Source organism: Microcebus murinus, chromosome 7, assembly GCF_040939455.1.
Source record: "Microcebus murinus isolate Inina chromosome 7, M.murinus_Inina_mat1.0, whole genome shotgun sequence".
NCBI classification, from domain to species: Eukaryota; Metazoa; Chordata; class Mammalia; order Primates; family Cheirogaleidae; genus Microcebus; species Microcebus murinus.
This window is the reverse complement of record NC_134110.1, coordinates 34,741,190-34,760,248: the sequence shown is the minus strand read 5'-3', so window position 1 is coordinate 34,760,248 and position 19,059 is coordinate 34,741,190. Positions and strand designations below refer to the sequence as shown.

The window sequence follows — 19,059 nt, the reverse complement described above, 5'->3', positions numbered from 1 at the left end:
CGTTTCATCTAGAACCCACCAAGTGTATGAAAGATCCACTTCATGGTGGCTGAGCACTTGGCCACCGGGTTCAGACCCTGGCTGTGGCTCTTCTGAGCCCTGTGATCTTGGACAAACCATTCCCCTGTCTGTGCCTCATGTGTATAATGAGATGATGGCATCGTTTATCCTGCAGGGTGGTGGGAGGCTTAAGTAAGTTAATATCTTTGCAATGCTGAGCACAGGCCTGGCACAGAGAAAGCTGCCCTCAGGTTAGCCAGTGATCATTAGGTGTCTCACTCCCAGGGGAGCCCCACTGTGTCCAAGTTGCCGAGGAGGAAAAGGTGTTAAATGACTCTCTCAAGTTGTCCCTGTGGAGTTGGGAGCCAGGTCTGGGCGCTCAGAGCTTCTCCCTGTGCTGCCTTCAGTTGCCTCTGACTGCATTTAGCGCCTCAGATTTGGGGTCCCCATCCTGGTCCTCCTTGGTGTCCTTCAGGTGTCTGCCCATGCCCTGCTGCCCCCGCTCTCAGGACTGCCCACAGCGCAGGCTGTTCTCACTGCGGCACCCACGCTTTGCCCTCGAGGCTTCCGTCCTGACTCTGAACTGCAAAGACCGTCGGCACCTTCCCTGGGCGGTGTTTAATGGAGTCCCCAGTGCCAGGACGCGTGTGCAGTGTCCCTCAGCCTCCCAGCCCGGGAGAACGGGCCTCCCTGTGTGTGGGCATCTATTGTTGTCTCTTTTACACAGCGGGTCACGGCACCAGTGATGGGGGCAAGCGCGGGCATCTCACGTCCGGTTTGCAGACATGGGCCCAGCGAGAGCTGCACCGCTCTGGCACACCCGTGCTGTGTGGGGGGAAACAGCTCTGCATGTCTGCTGTGTTTAGTTTCGGATTTAGTTAGCTCAGCGTGGGGCCTAGAATTGAGACAAAGCTACCCCGGGAGTGGGCCAGGCCAATGCTCTCTTACAGTGGAGTAAGAGCACCCAGTTCTGCTCTAGGATGCACCAACTTGTTCTGGATACAAAAACTCCATCCCATATAAGGTGGGATCGAGACCACAGCCTGGAGGAGTCCTGGCTCTGACACTCACCAGCTGTGTGACCTTGGAAAAGAGACTGGGCCTCTCTGTGCCCCGATCTCCTCCTCTTTAAGATAAGGAGGTAAAGGACAGCTAGTCCTCGGGTTGTGGAGATTTAAAGAGTTAACATGTTCCAAGTGCTTAGAACTATGGGCCCAAAACTTAGTGAGTATTCAATAAATGTTAGTTGTCATTATTACTTTTTGTTGTTGTTAAGCTTCTAGTTCCTGGTACGTATGATATACTTGATAAATGAGAATTCTCTCTTTCCATTCTGAGCCTTGGTTGGCTTGTCTGCAAAGTGAGGCAGTAATTATACCCACCTCGTATTATTGCAGTGAAGATGACACGAGATACAGCAGACCAAGTTCTTGGTAGGGTGGGAACAGGGGGTCAGGTGGTGATAGGTTGTCAATGAGCAACGTACTCTCAAGCCCAGCTTCCCCTTATTGCAGACGTGGGGCCTGTGGCCCAGGAAAGTGACCCATTCAAGGTCAGGCAGCTTGTCCATCCGAGAAAATAGAGCCCTTCACTCTCCATTGTCGTTCTGTAGCCTGACGTGCTCTGGATCCCCGCTGTCTGCATGCACAGGCTGGCTCCGCCTCTGACGAGATCTTTGACCTCAGTCAAGTTCCTTAATTCCCCTATTTCTTTGTGGCCATATTTGTAAAACAGGAACAATAAGAGCAACTCATATAGTAGCCGTGAGGATCAGATGAGCCAAAACAGGGGACACTGTAGAGTAATCTCAGCCCCAGATCCACGGTTCCTCTGACCACCATCAGTCACAGCGCCACCAGTCATGGCAGAGGCACGAGTGTAACCACCCCGCCACCACCTGTGTTGTCCCTGATTCGTCAGGGCAGCCAGTCTCTGAGCTGAGGTGGGGGTGACCCACAGAGGAATGCCCTGGAACCCTACACTGGCCTGACCCTACTCAGCTCCTGTGTCCCACCTGGGCAGATGGCCCGATTACACCAGTGGTCCAGGCAGAGACCGGCTTCCTGGCACCCAGCTCCCACGTTACGTTCTTAGAAAGGCCGTGCCCAGGAGCCTGTCATTTTAACAGACGCTACACTGACTTTGAGGGAACAATTTACACACAGAGTGATGGTGTTTTCTAGGTGGATGTCTATTTTTTAAAGTCTAACTCTATTTTAATTGAGCCGAGAAAGCATGCTATTTACGGAGCCCCCAGGAGGTGATGTGGGATGTGGTCCCACCTTCGCAGAATTCTCTTCCCAGAGGACTTTCCTAGTCTTTTTCCCTTCCAAAAACCATCGGCTCTTTGCCTCCATATGCACTTCTGCTGCACAGCCAAGACCACAGACCACCTTGCCCGGTGCCCTCACTGCACAGGTGGGGAGACAAGGCCTAGGGAGACAGCTGTTCCAGACCACGCAGCTGACGTGCCGTGGGCCAGGCCTGGCTTCCCCACACGTGCATGTCCCCTGGGACCTCCAAGGGTGGAGGAAGGAGGTGGAGCTCTGACATGGCCTTGGGGTCTCTGGGCTGAGCAGGGGCAGGAGGTGATCTAGACTTGACCTGGTTTCTCTTCCAGGGAGGCTCTGCGCTCTCACCGGCCGCCGTCATCAGTCTCGAGAGGGCCCAGCAGCAGACAGCGGCTCTGGCAGAGGAGGTCGGCTGTCCCACCTCGTCCAGCCAAGAAGTGGTGTCCTGCCTGCGCCAGAAGCCTGCCAGTGTCCTCAATGACGCCCAGACCAAGGTGAGCACTTGTGTGCAGGCTGGGGAGGAGCATTTTCTGATCTTTTACGGATGGAAAACCAAGGCCTAGAAAGGAGACGTGACCCACCCAAGCTGCACAGCAGGTTGAGGGGCAGCTGGAGCTAGAATGTTTATTCTCTGACCCCCAGTGCATTCGTGTGTAGGCAGCAGTCCATGGTGGACCAAGCAAGCATGGGCACTGAAGGGAGACAGGCCTCTCTGCAACTCGGGTTTCTTTTCTATAACATGAGCATAGTGATGTAGAGCTTACAGAGTAGGATAAAATGAAGTAGCACAGGTTCAGGGGCCTTCCCCATGCCACATGGCTTCACAGACGGGCAATGGACTGGGGACACGTTACATCCTTAGATAGGACAGCTGTGTGCTCCCTTTCTAGCCATAAAAACCCTGCTCAAGGCCCAAGTCTCTGGCTGGCCCTGGCATTAATGAAGGGGAACTAGCAGGAATAATTATTTTCATCTCAACTTATGGCTCCAACCCCTCAGCAATGAGTTGGGACTCATAGCCTTGAGTGGATCTTTTCCTCAGCTCTCCGAAATCCAGGCTGATCTGATCATGACTGAAGCTGATGAGTTTCACCTGTCAGAGCCAACACCTCTACTTCCAGCACCGTTTCCCCCTGCCTTTCCCCCCCCCACCCGCAGACTAGGGCATACCCCTTCCGCCCTGTGGATCTGTGGTTACCTCGGCAGGGAGGCTCTGGGGTGCTCTGGGGCCACCATCACTGCGTGTGAGCTTTGCCTTGCAGCCCCTGGCACTGCTGTGTGGTGTCCTCCTGGCTGTCATTCTGGTCATTTTACTCTTGTTTGCCCAAGAACCCCAGATGGACAAGAGCACTGGCGCTCACTGTGGTTAATACTTGATTAAGCAAAGCGATGCTGCTGGTTATCCCAGGACCATTTTCTCCTCTGATGCAGCTCCTGGCCGTGAGTGGCCCTTTCCACTACTGGGGTCCTGTGGTCGATGGCCAGTACCTCCGTGAGGCTCCAGCCAGAGCGCTGCAGAGGTCCCCACGGGCGAAGGTCGATCTGCTCATCGGGAGCTCTCAGGACGACGGGCTCATCAACAGAGCAAAGGCAGTGAAGGTGGGTGGGGACCGCCACAGAGGGCTGGGGGGCGCGCCCTGGGGGCTCTGTGCTGCCGTGTCTGACTTGGTCAACAGTCACTGACTAACTTGCTTATTTACAAAACAATCGGCGAAAAACTACTATGTGCAAAGGCTGTATGAGTTTGGGAACAGGCAGTGGGGGAAGGGGAGTTCAGAAATCAGAAGACCCTTGCAGGGTAATGATCAGCACAGATCCATTCACAGATGGCAGCTGTGAATGAATCACTGTGGAACTGGTGAGCTGGACCTGACCCAGGGGCTCTGCAGCTTCAGGGCTCCAAGTCGGAACACCCAGGTTCTGAGCCGTTGACACCCCTGAGCCACAAAGGGTGCTTGTCCTGCTGAGAACCGAGGTGAGGAGGCAGGTGGATGAGGGGTCTCTTGTGAGAACGTTACCCTCTCCTAACCCTGAAAGGGAAACCCAAGCATCAGCCTTCTGAGTTGGTTTCTTACCCAGCAAAGTGCCTACCATGCACCTGTCTTGCACGCAGCTCTGTGCAGCTTGCTGGCGGCACAGCAAAGCAGGAGTGAGCTGCGAGGTCTTTTATCTGCCTAAACACACAGTTCCTGCTCTGACCAGGAGCATCGCTAGGATGTGGCTAAGCCTGCAAGAGGCTGAGCGCACTCTCCTCCACCCCAGCCACCGGACAAGCAGCTCTTGGCCAAAGCCCGTTAGCTAGTCACATCTGGGGTGGGTCCCCGTGTGCATGTCACACAGGGAGAGGACAACTCTGGGTGTGGGAGAATTGCACTCTCCCTGCACATACCAACATGGCTCTCCATTGGCTCTATTGAATATAAGTCAGTATTACTGGAATTAAAAAAAAAAAAAATCAATGCAACCAAACAGGATCCTGCATTTCTTTGCATTATTCTATTTCCTTTGGGTGATATATCTCACTTTAGAGACTCCATCTTACAGCAATAAAAACTCTAGCTTTACATGACATATGCACAAGGGTATTTATCACAACATTAATTATTGTGGTGAAAAATTGGAAGTGACTCAAATGTCCATTAACAGGGAAATGGTTGACTAAATTAAGCTGCACAGAAACTACTAAATATTATGCAGATGTTAAAAAGCACGAACTGGATATATCTCTATTGGCTTGAGGGATGCCTGCAATATGTTGATAAATGAAACAAAAAGATGTAGCAGAATGTGAAATTGAGATAGCATTTATGTTTTAAAAAAGCAATCTGTATATATCTGTGTATATAAAAAGGTATTTATTTTTATGTGTTTCTACGTGAAAGGATAATGGCGTGGGAAGATACACAACAAGCAATTAACATTGGCTACCTCAGGAGGTGTGGGGATGTGAGAAAGAATAGTATGAATTAATTACTACTCTTGCTATATATATATATATAAAATATTTATTTGTGCGTGTATATATATTTTATATATATTGTGTGTGTATGTATATATGTGTGTGTGTGTGCGTGTGTGTGTGTGTGTGTGTGTGTGTGTATACACACACAGTGAGGAGAGAGAGAAGCAGAAACAGGGCTGGTGTGGCCCAAATATGAGGTTGATTTCTAGAGGTTCCCATCTGGAAGGTGAGGTAGCATGTGGGCAGCGGCAGAGGGTCCTCTCTGGGGCCCCGCCAGTGAGTGAGTTTATGTGTTGGAGGGGGTGGCCTAGAGTAGAGCTTAGTCACTCTTAGCTTCCATCTGGTTGACTCACGACCATGGAGAAATAGCTTTTGCACCTGAACCATCTCAGCATTTTTCTGCCAAGCATCAGTACACAACATAGTCCTTACCCCATGGGGCTGCAACTCTATTGCTGGACCAGACCACGATTCAGGAAGTGCTGAAAAGATGCCACTCCTCCACTAGCCCCAGGGTTTTCTTCTCTAAAGTAGGGGTCTTCAAGTTGTTTTTGGTCAAGCCCCTCATCAGTTAAGAGATAGTTAGCATAATCATTTACGTATAAATTATATACATGTTATATTCCTACACTAATAGGCTGTTTATATTATAAAACATTTATACAAGCAAAATATGTTAAAGCATGAGAAAGAAATGCAAGTCCTAATATTATTATCCTCTTGCTGCCCGTAAACGCACCCTACTCTAGAGCCAGTTCTCTGAAGCGTGGGCAAGATGGGAGTGAGCTGGCCATTGGCTCTGGACACTTTTGGGCAGCTCCTTGTTCAGCATTGTCCTGCGGGGGAGAATGTGCACTCTTTGTATAGGCGATACTATGTCCTCACAGCTCTGCTTCTTTGCACCATGTGCTGAAAGCTTATCCCAGCCATCTGTGACTTTTGAAAGAAAGAAAGGCCTATTTTTATATTCCCAGGAGTTTTGGGATCACCTTAGACAGGGCCAGTGGGGGTGGGGAGGGAGGAGGCCTTGCTGGCTGTTTCCAAGCCCCCCCACCGCCACCCTGGAAATGCCCTCCATAGGGGAGGCAAGAGGCAGGGTTCTCACCTACAGATCTGGGGCTGTGGTGGTCCAGAGGGCAGCCCAGGCTTGCACACTCTGATTCTGCCAGCCCATTGTGAGAGGGTTGCCTGGGCATGTAGCTGCCTTCCACTTCCCTGGTTCAGCACTGCCCTAGTGGTGTCTGTGGGAGTTCCTAACTCAGGCCTGAATTTCTCAGCCACTCCAGCCAGGAGCTCGGATCTAGAGGACTGGGATCCCTACTCAAGGATGCATTTGAGTCTCTCTCTATCAATGAGTTTCTCTCTAAGGTTTTTAAGGAGAAGTTCCCATTGTCCACTTGCAAAGAAAGACCTGCCAACACAGGAGGCTCGCTGCCCAAACCAGGCCTGGCTGGGAAAGCACACACTGGAGCCCGGGACCCTGGGATAGAGAGACCCCCCTGGTGGTATGGCACAGCGGTTCCCAGCCCAGTTCCATGTCTGCTACCCAGAACCCCACCTATAAGGCAGTGTTTCGGCAACACATTTATTTGTTGCTTAGACCATTCCTTTCTTTGCTCCACTACTTCATTCATTCTCTTGGAAACATGAGTTAGTGCAGCTATCAAGCGGATTTTGTGAGCCTGCGTCCTGCAGGGTGCCGGCTGGTGAGGAGGACTATGTGGAGGAGGAGAGTAGTGGCAGGTGGGATCGGAAGCCAGCTGGCTGCTTTCCATGCCATTTCATGCTGACATCTCCTAAATGTGTACCTTCTGCCTGGACTTGTCCCTTGAACTCTGGACTGGTGTAGCCAATGGTCCATTTGACATCTTCACTGAGATGTCTCCTAACTTCCCACCCTATCACATCCACATCCGCGGTGGGCCTCTGATCCTCTGCCCCCACCCTGAGCCAGCCTGCTCTCCCGTCGTCTTTGCCGTCTCAGCAACTCGTCTCTGCAACTCAGGCTCAAAACCAGGAGCCATTCTTGCTGCTGCTCTCTCTTACTCTGCCAGCATTCTATCAGCAAGTCCAAGCAAATTCACCTTCCACCTGTATCCAGAATCTAACCCCCTCTCCCACCTCTTCCACGTTCAGCCTGATCTAGCCATCCTCTTTTTCCAGGAATATTGCCGTAGCCCCCATCATCAATCTGCGTCTGACTCTGCCCCTTAGAATCTGCGAGACCCACAGCAGCCAGAGCAGTCCCTTTCCAGTGTGAGTCAGAGCGTGTCACTCTTCCACTCCCAGCCCTCACCCCCGTGGCCTCCTCTCACACAGAGAAAAGCCACAGTCCTTCTAGTGGCTTCCAGAGCCCCGTTTGATGTGGCCCCTGGCAGCTCTCTGACGTCACCTCCTGCCTCTCGCCCGGCTCACTGTGCATCAGCCTTATTGGTCAGTCCCTTTGAAGTTTCTCAATATGCTAAGCAGACTCCCACTTTAAGTCTCCGTATTTCTGTTCCCTCTTATAGAATTTTCTTCCCCAGGTAACTCACTGCCTCACTTCCTTCAGAGTCTGCTCATCGGAGAGAACTTGCTTGGCCACTGTGATCGGAAGGGAAGCCACATCCCTGGCATTCTCTCTCCCCTCATCCCACGCCCACCCCAGCACTCATGCTTCCCGACATTGATATATTTATTTGTCTCTTGTCTTTCTTCTCTAACTAGAACATTCGAAACTGCTGTGTTTCTGGTGCCTAGAAGTGTATCTGGTTCTGCCAGACATACTGCACACAGTAGGTGCACACGAAACATTCATTGGGTTGAATGAATGAAACTATGAAGAACTGACTATGTGCTGAGCCTTAACCCAGGCATCTTCAATGAAATAATTCATGCTCACAACTACTTTACAAGGCAAGGATTATTACCATTTTTTTTTCAAACGGGAAACCAGTTCAGAGAAAAGCTAGAATTCAAATCCAGGTCTATCTGCCTCCAAAGGCATAATTTTTGCTTTACAGCACTCTGAGAAAAGCCAGGCCTTCCTCCAAGAGCCTTCTGTCCACCCAGTTGGTATGCTGGGTACTCAGATATGTGTGTGAACTTAGCTAGAATGAGGTCTACTGTGTGCAGAGTGCTTTGCAATCCCATCCACATTCTTACTTTGTCTCAACTCTAAGGCTGTGAGGTAGGGAGCCATGAACCAGTATTTAACATCATTTGCTAAGAAAGAAAGGCTTAAAGAGGTTTTAACGATTGTCCCAAGCTCAGCTATCTAGCTGTCTGCAAAGCCAGATCTCCACTCTGGCCCCAAATGGGGTGCTCTAGCCATGACCCGTCTGTGCTGGACTCCGACACAGGGATGGTAAATGCACTCGCACCACCTCTACCCCAACCAGACACGGCATGGCCCAGAGGAATCCAGAGCAGTCCTGCCCCACACAGGACCACAGCAGAGTGCTGTGTACACCCAGGAGGAACCCGAGCTACCAGCTGTGCTCCCGCATTCCCAGCAGTGCGGAAGCTCCCCCTGAACTTCAAACCACGCTGCTCCCGGGTGCCCTCAAATTGCCTGCCCTGCTCAGCCTGCTCGTGACCTGCTATTAGGGTTGGGTTTGTGCATTTTTCCATTTCCCCCCTGAAGGCTCCATGGCCCCTGAGTGCAGCCACCATTAGCTGCGGGGGACCCGAGGATGGCACATTCCCATCAACTCCTTCTCCTCTTCTGTCCTCTGTGCTTTCATATACGCCCAGACCCATCTGGGGCTGAGAAGCAAGACATACCAGCTGCAGAAAATCACCACATCCACCAAACAGGGTGTGAAGCATGTTCTTTCTAACCCCAAGACCTGTTTGTTCAGTTATACAACATTCACGAGGTCACTTACTATGTGCCAGATTCTGGGCCAGGGGTTTGGGAGATAAATACAAATTGAATTCCTCCCCTCAAGGGGGCTCACAGTCTGCTACAGAAATAGAAAATGAACAAGGCAAACAATTGAAGAGCAGTTTGATACACACTATATGGACATACAGACATCTACTCCAGGACCTCAGGGGGGTGGGGGTTGGGGGCCCTAGCAGCACGGCCAGCTGGGGTGACATAATGGCCAAGGAACTGACCAGGACCCTGCTCCCTCAGCCATCTGTCAGCAGAGCAGGGAGAGTGTCCTGGATGTCCTTGGCTTGTATTCAGGAACATTCAAGTTCTCCAGAGCCCGACCCTCAGTTTCCCTAACTGTAAAATGGGGAGATTATATTAGTAAATATCCCCATAAAGATGCTCGGAGGATTCAAATATTTACCAATATCTGGAAAATAGTTTTGCCTCCATAAAGGTTAGTTTTTTCATTTAATTCTTTAATTTTACCATTAAGATTAGTGTACGAAGCTATTGTCCCTGGTCCAGAGAATTATCCACAGAAAACAGGAATACAAAGAACGTGCAATCACTGAATCACCTCGGCTGACCTGAGACCAGTTTTCCCAATCGTAGCAGAAGCACACACACACACAATGTCCTCATGCCAACCTTGCGTAAATACCACCCAGAGCCCGTGCCACAAACACACACAGTCCAGCTTCCTGGGGAAGCCGCGGGAGGGACAGGAGCCCCCTTGCCCCAAGTTCAGCCCCCTGGACACACCTATCAGCTCAGCAGAGACCCACCAAATTCCATCAGACCAAAGAGGGTTGGTGGGTAGGGGCTCACCCAATTACCACCCCAGGCCAACCATGGCCTACCCAAGGAATCCTAATGACACCCAAAAAAGTTAGCAACCTACCGATGGAGCTTCAGGGCTGCCTGAGATGTTCTCCATTCACCATGGACGATCTTATTTTCTGAAGTAGCAGCTTTCCGTTGAAATTCTTCATCAGTCGCTGTGGTGGGGAATTGTCCCCCCTTTTCTCTCTCTCTTCCTAACTGATGAAATTGACAGTCTGCCTACATTAACGGGGCATTCATTTGCATGATCAAAAGCAGATTTGTTCCAAGATACAATGTTCCGCCTTCCCCTCCAAGCACGAGCATCTCCAAGGAAGGCAGGAAGAATCCGAGGCAGAGCGCTGCCGTGCCCCTGAGCTTGGCCAGGAGCAGGTGGAGTGGGGGCCTGCGGGGAGTGGTGGGGGCAGGGCAGCCCGCTTGAGAGTTGGAAAGCAGCACCTGGCAGCCCGAGGCGCTGGCACTAGCCCCAGCACAGGAATACCGAGCCTTTGGTGACAGATTATAGTAAGAGGAGCATGCAGGAGTCCCCAGCGTGTGCGAGAGCTTTCCTGAAAAGAGGCGCTGTTGCACCAAATCCCCGGCACTCAGGGGTGGGGGATGTTAGGCACCGGACCCGGGGCCTAATGGGGACCTGGATGCAGAAAAAAACGTGTCTCAATTCCTGGCTTTAGCCACGCAATTTAGGCACGTTGCTTAACTGGTCTGAATTGCAGTTTCTTCAGCCTTCAACTGGGCACAATGAGAACCCCTCTGCCTGTCTGCTGTGGTGTCACAGGAGGACTTCTGAGCAAGGGAGACAGGTCCCAGCACCCGGGAGCCTTGTCACCCTGTAAATCCTCACGGCATCCTGGTGACCCATGCCTCACACCCAATGCTTACATGTCAAACACTAAAAATTATATTTCATACCTGCGTAAGTATTAATATGGCGATAAGTACAGACCAGGCTGCATTCATTATTATATCTTCATTATTATATATTGATTTCTTCTGATTTTAAAAGACATTAAAAAGAAAAGACTTTTGAGGGTCCCTAAAAATGTCATGATCCCTCAACACCACGCCAGCCGTGTCCCTTAACACCACAGTGAGCGGCACAGTCTGGAGTCACCCGTGTGTCAATTCACACGTGTCCCTAACACCAATTTGTTAAGAGGCTGCTATGTGCTAAACGCTCTTCTAGGCTCTAGAGGGAAAAGTTGTAACCAAAACAATTAATGCCCCCTGACTAGTGGAGTTATGTTCTTGTGAGAGGACACAGACAATGATGTGTACGTAAATAAAGAATTTCAGATCTGAAAAGTGCTGTGAAGAGCATAGAAGCAGGGTCATTGTAGAGGAAGTGACAGGTGGGAAAGGCATTTTAGAGGAGGTGACTTTGGGACAGACCTGAGTGATGAGAAGGAGCCAGCTCTGGGGACATGGAGGAGAAGAGCTGATGCAAAGGCCCTGAGGCACGGTGGCCTTGGCTGTTTGGGGGAAACGGAAGGCCAGTGGGCCTGGGATTGTGGGGTGTAGGTCACAGGAGTCTTTGATGGAGGGGCTTTCAGTGGAGTTGGGGGGAGGGAGGCTGATCGAGGGAATAGAGGAAGGGAGGAAGTGGTCTGTGCATCACTCTGCATCCCAAACCCACCCTCTTCCCACTGGACATGAATGATCAGCCAATTTCATGGGGTGCTCTGCTCACTCCCCAGTTGGTCTCTCTGACTTGACCAGGATCTGTGCCAGGGCAAGACTTGTCATGTGCATTTCGAATACTCAGTTCCTGGCCAACAGTAGCTTGGTCTTCAATTCACGTCCCTCAAATAAACAAAGGGATGTTTATGTTTCCATCTACCCCAGAGCTCCAGAGAATTCTAGGGAACATTCATTCATTCATTCACCCATCCATTCATATAGTCTTGCAAGAATCAGATGAACTCTGATAGGCTTCCTGTTTTTTCTTGGGGTATTTGGCTCTGGGTCTCTTCTTTCTCAAACTACTTTACAAAACTTAAAGAGTTTACAACTGATCACAGATCAAACACTGATCACAGATCTTCTGTGTACAAAGCCATCCTTCCACCTCCCACCCCACCAGAGCAGCACCCTGCTTCGGCCCCAGGATGGGCAGGGGGTGATGGGGAGTGAGCCAGGGCAGCAGCAGGGTGGACAGGAGGCTGGGGTCAGCCTCAGGCAGCATGAGAATCATCAGGAAAGACAACACCAGAGTGTGGGGGAGGAGGGATGCGGGAGGAATCAGGAAGTACCTGCTTTTGATCAGGTGACTGGGGGCTCAACTTAGTTGCTGAAGATAGGAAAGGAGAAATGGAAGAATGTTCTAGAGATGAAGAAGAACACATGTACGTGACCATGTTAAACTGTGCATATGATGAGTTTGAGGGGCCTGAGAGATTTCCAGGCTATGGGAGACATTTGGATGTGCAGGAACCGTTAGCTTGCAGGCCGTTGTCCAAGCAAAGAGAGGAGATGCCCCTCCCTCCCCCCACAGCATGCATGGACAGAAGGGGAGGAGAAGAGGGCAGGGATGGCAGCTGGGAGCTCAAGTTCAAGAGTATGGTCCAGAGTGAACTGAGCCTGAGGCAGAGTTGACTAGGGGGGAAAAGAGGGAGGTAGGGGTCTAGATCATCAGTGACCTTGCATGGGTCACCTGGATGGAGTGGGGGAGCCAGATGGCCATGGGGTGAGGAGCAAAGGAGGGTGGACAGATGGAGACCGCCATGTAGCATGCTTACTAAGTGCCTGCCTGGACTGGGAGTGCCCGGATGCAGCAGATGGAGGAGACCCTCCTGTCCAGGACTCCCAGGCCAGCAACTCAGCTCTAGGTGAGCATGGGCATCACGGAGAGATGCCCATTGAAGGTCTGAAGGACCCAGGGGTGGTTTGCCCAGTGAGGGGCCCCAGGGTGCCGAGCAGTGAAATCTTGGACTCTGAAGGGAGGAGGGTGTCTCAGTCTAAGAAGAGGAAAGGCTTTCTGATGGGCCATTTCCCTGAGAAGGAGAGGGGACGCAGTCCCCAGAGCTCTGAGTATGACGTTGGGGTTTGCAGCAGCGTCCCAGGATCAGGGTGGCAGGAGATGGAGCTGGGGGAGCGGTGTCCAGGGACTAGCTGACCCTTTACCAGGGCCCTGCAGAGCTGGGACCAATTCAAGGACACCTGGCCTGCTCTGTGCCCCGTTTGCCCTGGCAGGTGGCATTTGCAAACCGCAGTGGAGGAGCCCCTCTCCTGGGCACCACCCGAAGCAAAAGGTGGGGTGAGGCCACCCCAGCTGCCCAGCTCCCCATTCCGTCTGGCCACACCCCTGCTCCTCTGCCTTGCCAACTCCACTGACCACACTGCTACCCATGGGTTTGGCCCTGGCCCCTGCAACCTGGGTCCAACTCTCCCCCATGCTGCCCACTCGGACAACCCAGCAAGCACCCCTCTCCCTTCCCTGCTCTGTGCACTGGTCTCCTTGCTCCCCGAGTACTGACGGCCCCCGGACAGGCCACATGGCACAGGCATGTTGTGCATCGGCAGTCTGTCCCGCTGGCCAGAAGCCCCCTGCGGGCAGAGAACAGGCTGTTTTGTTCACTGATGTGCCCCATGTGCCTAGAGCTGCTCCTGGCACACGCAGGCACTCGACGGGTAGTGGTCGAACGAGCAGTGACTTGAAGGGCAAGGGCTGCAACCACGTGTTTTCCATCACGTCTCTCAGACACCACTTGGCGTGAACACAAGGACATTTCTCACCTGCCTTATTGATTTGATTTTTAATAATGGACTAGCTAGAGTCTGTCTCCCACGTGCCAGCCACTTTATAATCATTAATTCATTTCGTTCTAACATCGACCCCACGCACACACACCGAGGGCTCCCATTCGTGGTAGCCCCTTCATGGACGCCCTGCCTGTGACAAGTCCTCTGTCTGAGGCAGATCTCGCCTGTAATTACAGCTTGTGGCAGCCAGCATCGTGGGGGCACGGTGGCCCCAGGTCCCTCCTGCTGACTCCCTCCTGCTGACTCTCTAATTAAACTGGCAACGGCACCTGTGCCCTGGTTCTTGCCAAGAGTGAAGAGATGTGGGTCCCAGGCCTTGCTGGAAATGTGCCCCTCCACACTCCCGGTGTCCCCGGGGTGCTTGGGCCCATGCTCTGGCCGGCTCTAAAATACTGACTGGTCCGCAAGGCCACACACGATTAGTGGCTCAGATCCCCTTAAGAGGTGGAACTCTAATCTCAGTCTCATGGAAGCATAAACTGGGTCCCTCCCTTAAGCTTCCTAGCTGGGAAGCTTCTGCATAAGAGGCACTTCCTTTCTCAGTAACCTGGGCTCGGCATCCTGGTGCTCTCCCGAGCTTCCTCGTCGTGGAGGAAGTCTCCCCAGAACCCAGGAAGGAGGCTCCATCCTTGAGGTGGGGTCAGTCATTCTCTAGTGGTGATTTGCAAGAGGGTGCTTGGGCCCACCCTCCTTGGGGACAAGCGCTCAGGCCTCTTTCTCTAAGACACGGGCCCTCCCTGGCCTGACCGAGCTGGCCTCAAGGCTGAGTCTACAAATATCTAGCAGCAATAACAGCAGACATGGCGCTAAGCACTTTATGGGTTTTATCTCACTCAGCCTCACAGCAGTTTTATGGAAGGTGATATTGTTTTGTGCCTGTTTTATACACGAGGAAACAAAGGACAGAGAGATTAAGTAACTTGCCTAAGTTTGCACAGCTGAGAAGTGGTAAAGTTAGCATCCAAGACCACATCTTTCCAACTCTGAGATTTGACCCCAAGAGGTTTGACTTTAGAATCTGGCTTTCAGTCTCCGCCTGTCTTACCTCCACAAAAGCCTGTGCCGCCTCTGCTCATTTATCCAGCACATATCTACCTGTGAAGGGCTTGGCACTGCGCTGCCCCTAGGGCTGCTGCCACGACCCTGGCCTTCACTGTGTGCTGGTTCTGGAGCAGTAGGCAAATGCACTGGCAGCAACGGCACCTGGGGCCCCACCTGGGACAATAATTGCTCACATCTATTGACCACGTGCCGAGTACTGTGCTAAATGCATTAAATGCTTTAATGCATATTTCACTGGCATCTGACAGTAATTCTATGCAATAGGCATTTTTCATTATCCACCTTGTGAGTCCCAAGTGGTTTGACGCTCCGGCCTATCTTCTCAGCCATTACCTGTCCTGCTTCCTGGAGGCGGTGACCCCTGAGGAAACATCCCAAAAGGCCAGCCACGACTTGCCATGGAGCACGTTGCAGGTGGCTGCTCTGTTCCCTTAATCCTCACAGGAGATAAAAACAGGGCCTGTCTCAATATGATCATACCTGTTTTGAAGATGTAAGGCTCAGAGAGAGATAAAATATTTTTTCCAAGGCTCCCCCCAAAATTTGGCAGTTGACACCTGAACTCTAGATTTTGACCCCAAACTTAAGGCTCTTTTCATAGCTCTGGACAAAACACCCTGTAGGCAGGCTTTCCATCCTGCCATGTGCTGAGTCCCTGGTGTCAGCTCTGATGTGGGGCCTTGGTTAAGTCACAGCCAGAGGGAAAGGGCCTGACTCTCAGCAGCAGCAGGACCTGGGGCTGAACCCTGGCTCATGCTTCCTGTCTGTCACCCCAAACCAGCTCGGTAGATTCTCTTAGTCTCAGAACTATGGTCTGTATAATGGGATAACATGATGTCCAATGCACTTGATTATTTTGATGCTTCAGTGAAACACACGTGAAATGTTTAGCACAAAGTTTAGAAATAATATGAGTGTGATAATCGGTATTAAAATCATTTTGTAGTAAAAGAGTGCAGCCAGAAAAGGACACAGATTAATATAATGCGGTTTTCCCCCTACACTATTGGTAGGTTGTGAGGTCAAGATAATAGATTACAGATAAGCGTCTTTTGAATACACTGGATTGGACTAGAATGGAATAGAACGGAAGTTGTCAGAGGCATGGTATGTGGTGAGAGTAAGGAGTGTGAATGCTATTCGTGACTGTTATTTCACGTGTGTGAATGTGTGTGTCTGTGTGTTCTGTATGAATAAAATAACTTTCTTACATGCTCGAGGTCTTTGATGATGCCCAGAAACATTTAAAAGTCGCTGATATGATGAAAACTCACGTATTGACTATTCAGATTTAACAGATATTAATCTGTTGTCATATTTACTCCGGGTTTTTTTCCAAGAAATAACATGTTACAGATATGATTAAAAGGAAGCCCTCTGTGCCTGCCCTCCCGGCTCAGCCCCTGGGCCTGCTCTGGAGCTGGCGCACAGCTGCCGTGGACGTGCCTTTGATCAGCGGATCCACCGCCTCGGTCCGGTCTCTCCTCGTTAAGCCGGGCTGAGGGGCAAGAATGTCCTCGCCCAGGAGGGCTGCTCACGGATCGCACCCTCTCTTTGAATCCTAATCATGGGCCCTGTGTGCTTGCGAATGTTTACAGAAGCAACTTAAACATGCCAGGGTGTGCTGATAAGCACGTTTCGCTGTTTACGTGAGATCCTAGAAATATGTAAACAGGTATCACAGGGCTGCGCAGGGACTGAGGAGCCCGGGCTCACACCGGAGCTTTGTCCCTGACATACCATTGCCCCTTGTCTTCCTGGGGGAAGGAGCGATCTGCCCTGGAGCCCCACAGCCCAGACAGCTGCAAAGCCAGGACAAGGAATGACAGGAGGGAGGGAGGAGGAACAGAGGGAGGAAAGAGAGAGAGAGGGAAGGGAAGGGAAGAAGATGGGGAGGAAGGAAGGAAACAGAGAGAACATCGCTCCCTTCTGGACATGCCCCCTGCAGAGAGGCGCAGGCAGCACGCCCTCCGGGCCGTCCTATATGAAGTAGCCCCCCGAGCCCTCGTATCCTGCCTCATTTTCTTCATAGCACCTTTTCCCTGATGAACTGTACACGTATTTGCTTATTCTCCATCTCTGCCCACTTAGACAGTGAGCCCCACGAGATAGGGAGCTTGATCAGCGTGTTCACGGCTGTGTGTCCAGGCCTGGCATGTGCTTGGCCCTGGACGAAGCGTGTGTTTATCCGTAGACAAGTGTGCAGGAAGTGTCAGGTGAGGGACGGCGCAGTCAGTGAATGAAACTGAATGTAGCTCTCCAAGCAACAGACCACAGGTACTCACTCTCTCAGTGAGCCGACTGAGAGAGCAGCCCAGGTGAAGCAAGCGAGACAGGTCTGTAACGTGTCCTCAGGTCATGACAATGGCCAACATTGACTGAGCACTTATTAGGCACCAGGCTCCACTTTAAGCACTTCCTGTAATCCTGTGTGGAAGGCTGGGGAAGGAAAGCACAGAGGGGCACAGCCATTTCTTTAAGGTCACACAGCCAGGAGGCAGGGCTGGCATTCAAACGCAAACAGTCTGGCCCCAGCACCAATGCACTTAATGACATGTTCTGCTGCTTCCCAGAGAGAAAATTCCAGAAGGAGGTCTTGAGTGACACTGACTGGGCCTTTCAGAATCTAACTGAGGAATTCCATGTCTGCTTTTTTTTTTAGCAATTTGAGGAACGTCAGGGCCGGGCCAGCAGCAAGACAGCGTTTTACCAGGCGCTGCAGAATTCCCTGGGTGGCCAGGACGCGGATGCCGGCGTCCTGGCCGCTGCCACGTGGTATTACTCCCTGGAGCACTCCACGGACGAATACGCCACCTTCTCCCAGGCCCTGGAGAATGCCACGCGGTAAGCCCAGCCACGGGAGGGCCCCCAATTCCCTCCGCTCTGCTTGGAGCTGATCCAGTCGATGTTCAGGTCACGAATGAGAAATGAGGGCTCTGTGTTTGCGGTTCCCTCTGCGTCATCCATTCGGCCTACAGCACGGGGTGACTTCCCGCCTAGGGGCAGCCCCGGGGATGTGTGGGGTGGACCCTGCTGCCAGGGCACCGCAGGTCAGAGGGAGAGATGAGGGGAGGCCCCAACTCTCCGGGAGCCATAGAAGAGCAGAGACAGCACCTGCCAGAAGTGCCTGTCTGTGCTCCGCGAGATGAAGCCACCGCTCAGCAAATGCTCAGGGACAGCCTGCTATACACCTGGCCTCACGCTCACCGAGCCCAGTGCCCCAGAGCCTGGCCACACCTCAGACCCTCCTGGAGGCATGTAAAGGGCAGTTGACACACAGGCCCCATGTCAGCTCCCCCAGCTGACTCTACTGGGTGGCCAGAGTTCTGGGCAGCAAGGCCTGCACGGGGAAGGTTTTGTGCCTGAGGCCACACCCCATACGGGAACAGGCCAGGCTCTGATGGCCATGTGGGCCCTCTTTCCGGGGGCGGCTGTTTCTTGTGCCCACTGCTTATGTGCCTAGACCCGGTTCATGGCTCAAGCTTCTCTCACCAGGGCAGTCTGCTGGGACCTCACCCCACAGGCACTGCTGTCCCCAATGTCCTTCTCCAGGGAAGCCTCCTTGGATCCCACCCCTAGATGGCACAGGCCCTGCTGTCCCCAGTGTCCCCAGCGTGAGCTTGCTGGGGCCAAGAACTCTTTTATGGGACCACACAGCAGATGCACAAGGAATGATTTTTGAATGGAAATAAAGAAATAACCAGGGTTCCAGTTCACTCTTTCTTCAGAGGCCCTTGGGGATGAGACCAAAGTGGGGACGTGGCTCTTGGGTCACCTTTGAGCCCCGTCACTGCCCTGACATGCCCTCGGTTTCCTCTGCAGGAAGAATGTGGTGTGGGGTGTGGGGTATTTGTGGCATCCTGTGCCTTCCTTTCTCTCTCCCTCCGGGGGGTTTCGCACTCGCCCGCTTGCCTCTTGCTGTCTGCCCCGGGGGACAGAGCCAAGAGCATGGCCTTTGCTGAATTTGACTCTGTGGGTAAGGGATGGGCTGGAGCGTGCCGGAGACCCACTGCTCTGCTGTTCCCTCCACAGGCAGTTTGCGGTTTCCAACCTGAGGTCATTAGTTGAGAATAAAACTTTGTACCACCCACTTGGATCTCGGGGACCAGAAAGGCTTTAATTTTCCCTCTAGTGGAGAGCTCCGCTTTAAACCAGACACCCAACAAATGCTATTTCTGGAGGCCTTGCCCTGGGCTGGACCGTCAGGACTCATGGTGTCCAGTCCCTGACCCTGAGAGGCTTGTAATCAAGTCAGCACTGGCCAGACCATGTGTGGA

General features: G+C 52.2%; 1 protein-coding gene across 1 annotated transcript in view; it reads left to right on the top strand.

The window, feature by feature from the left end:
• The window catches only part of TG (thyroglobulin), a 240,320-nt gene that overhangs the window by 201,754 nt on the left and 19,507 nt on the right, over positions 1–19,059 (top strand). Inside the window, exons 42-44 of the mRNA XM_076005003.1 lie at positions 2,621–2,785; positions 3,723–3,890; positions 17,445–17,626. Coding sequence (XP_075861118.1) covers positions 2,621–2,785; positions 3,723–3,890; positions 17,445–17,626 — 515 coding nt within the window. The remainder of the gene's footprint in view (positions 1–2,620; positions 2,786–3,722; positions 3,891–17,444; positions 17,627–19,059) is intronic.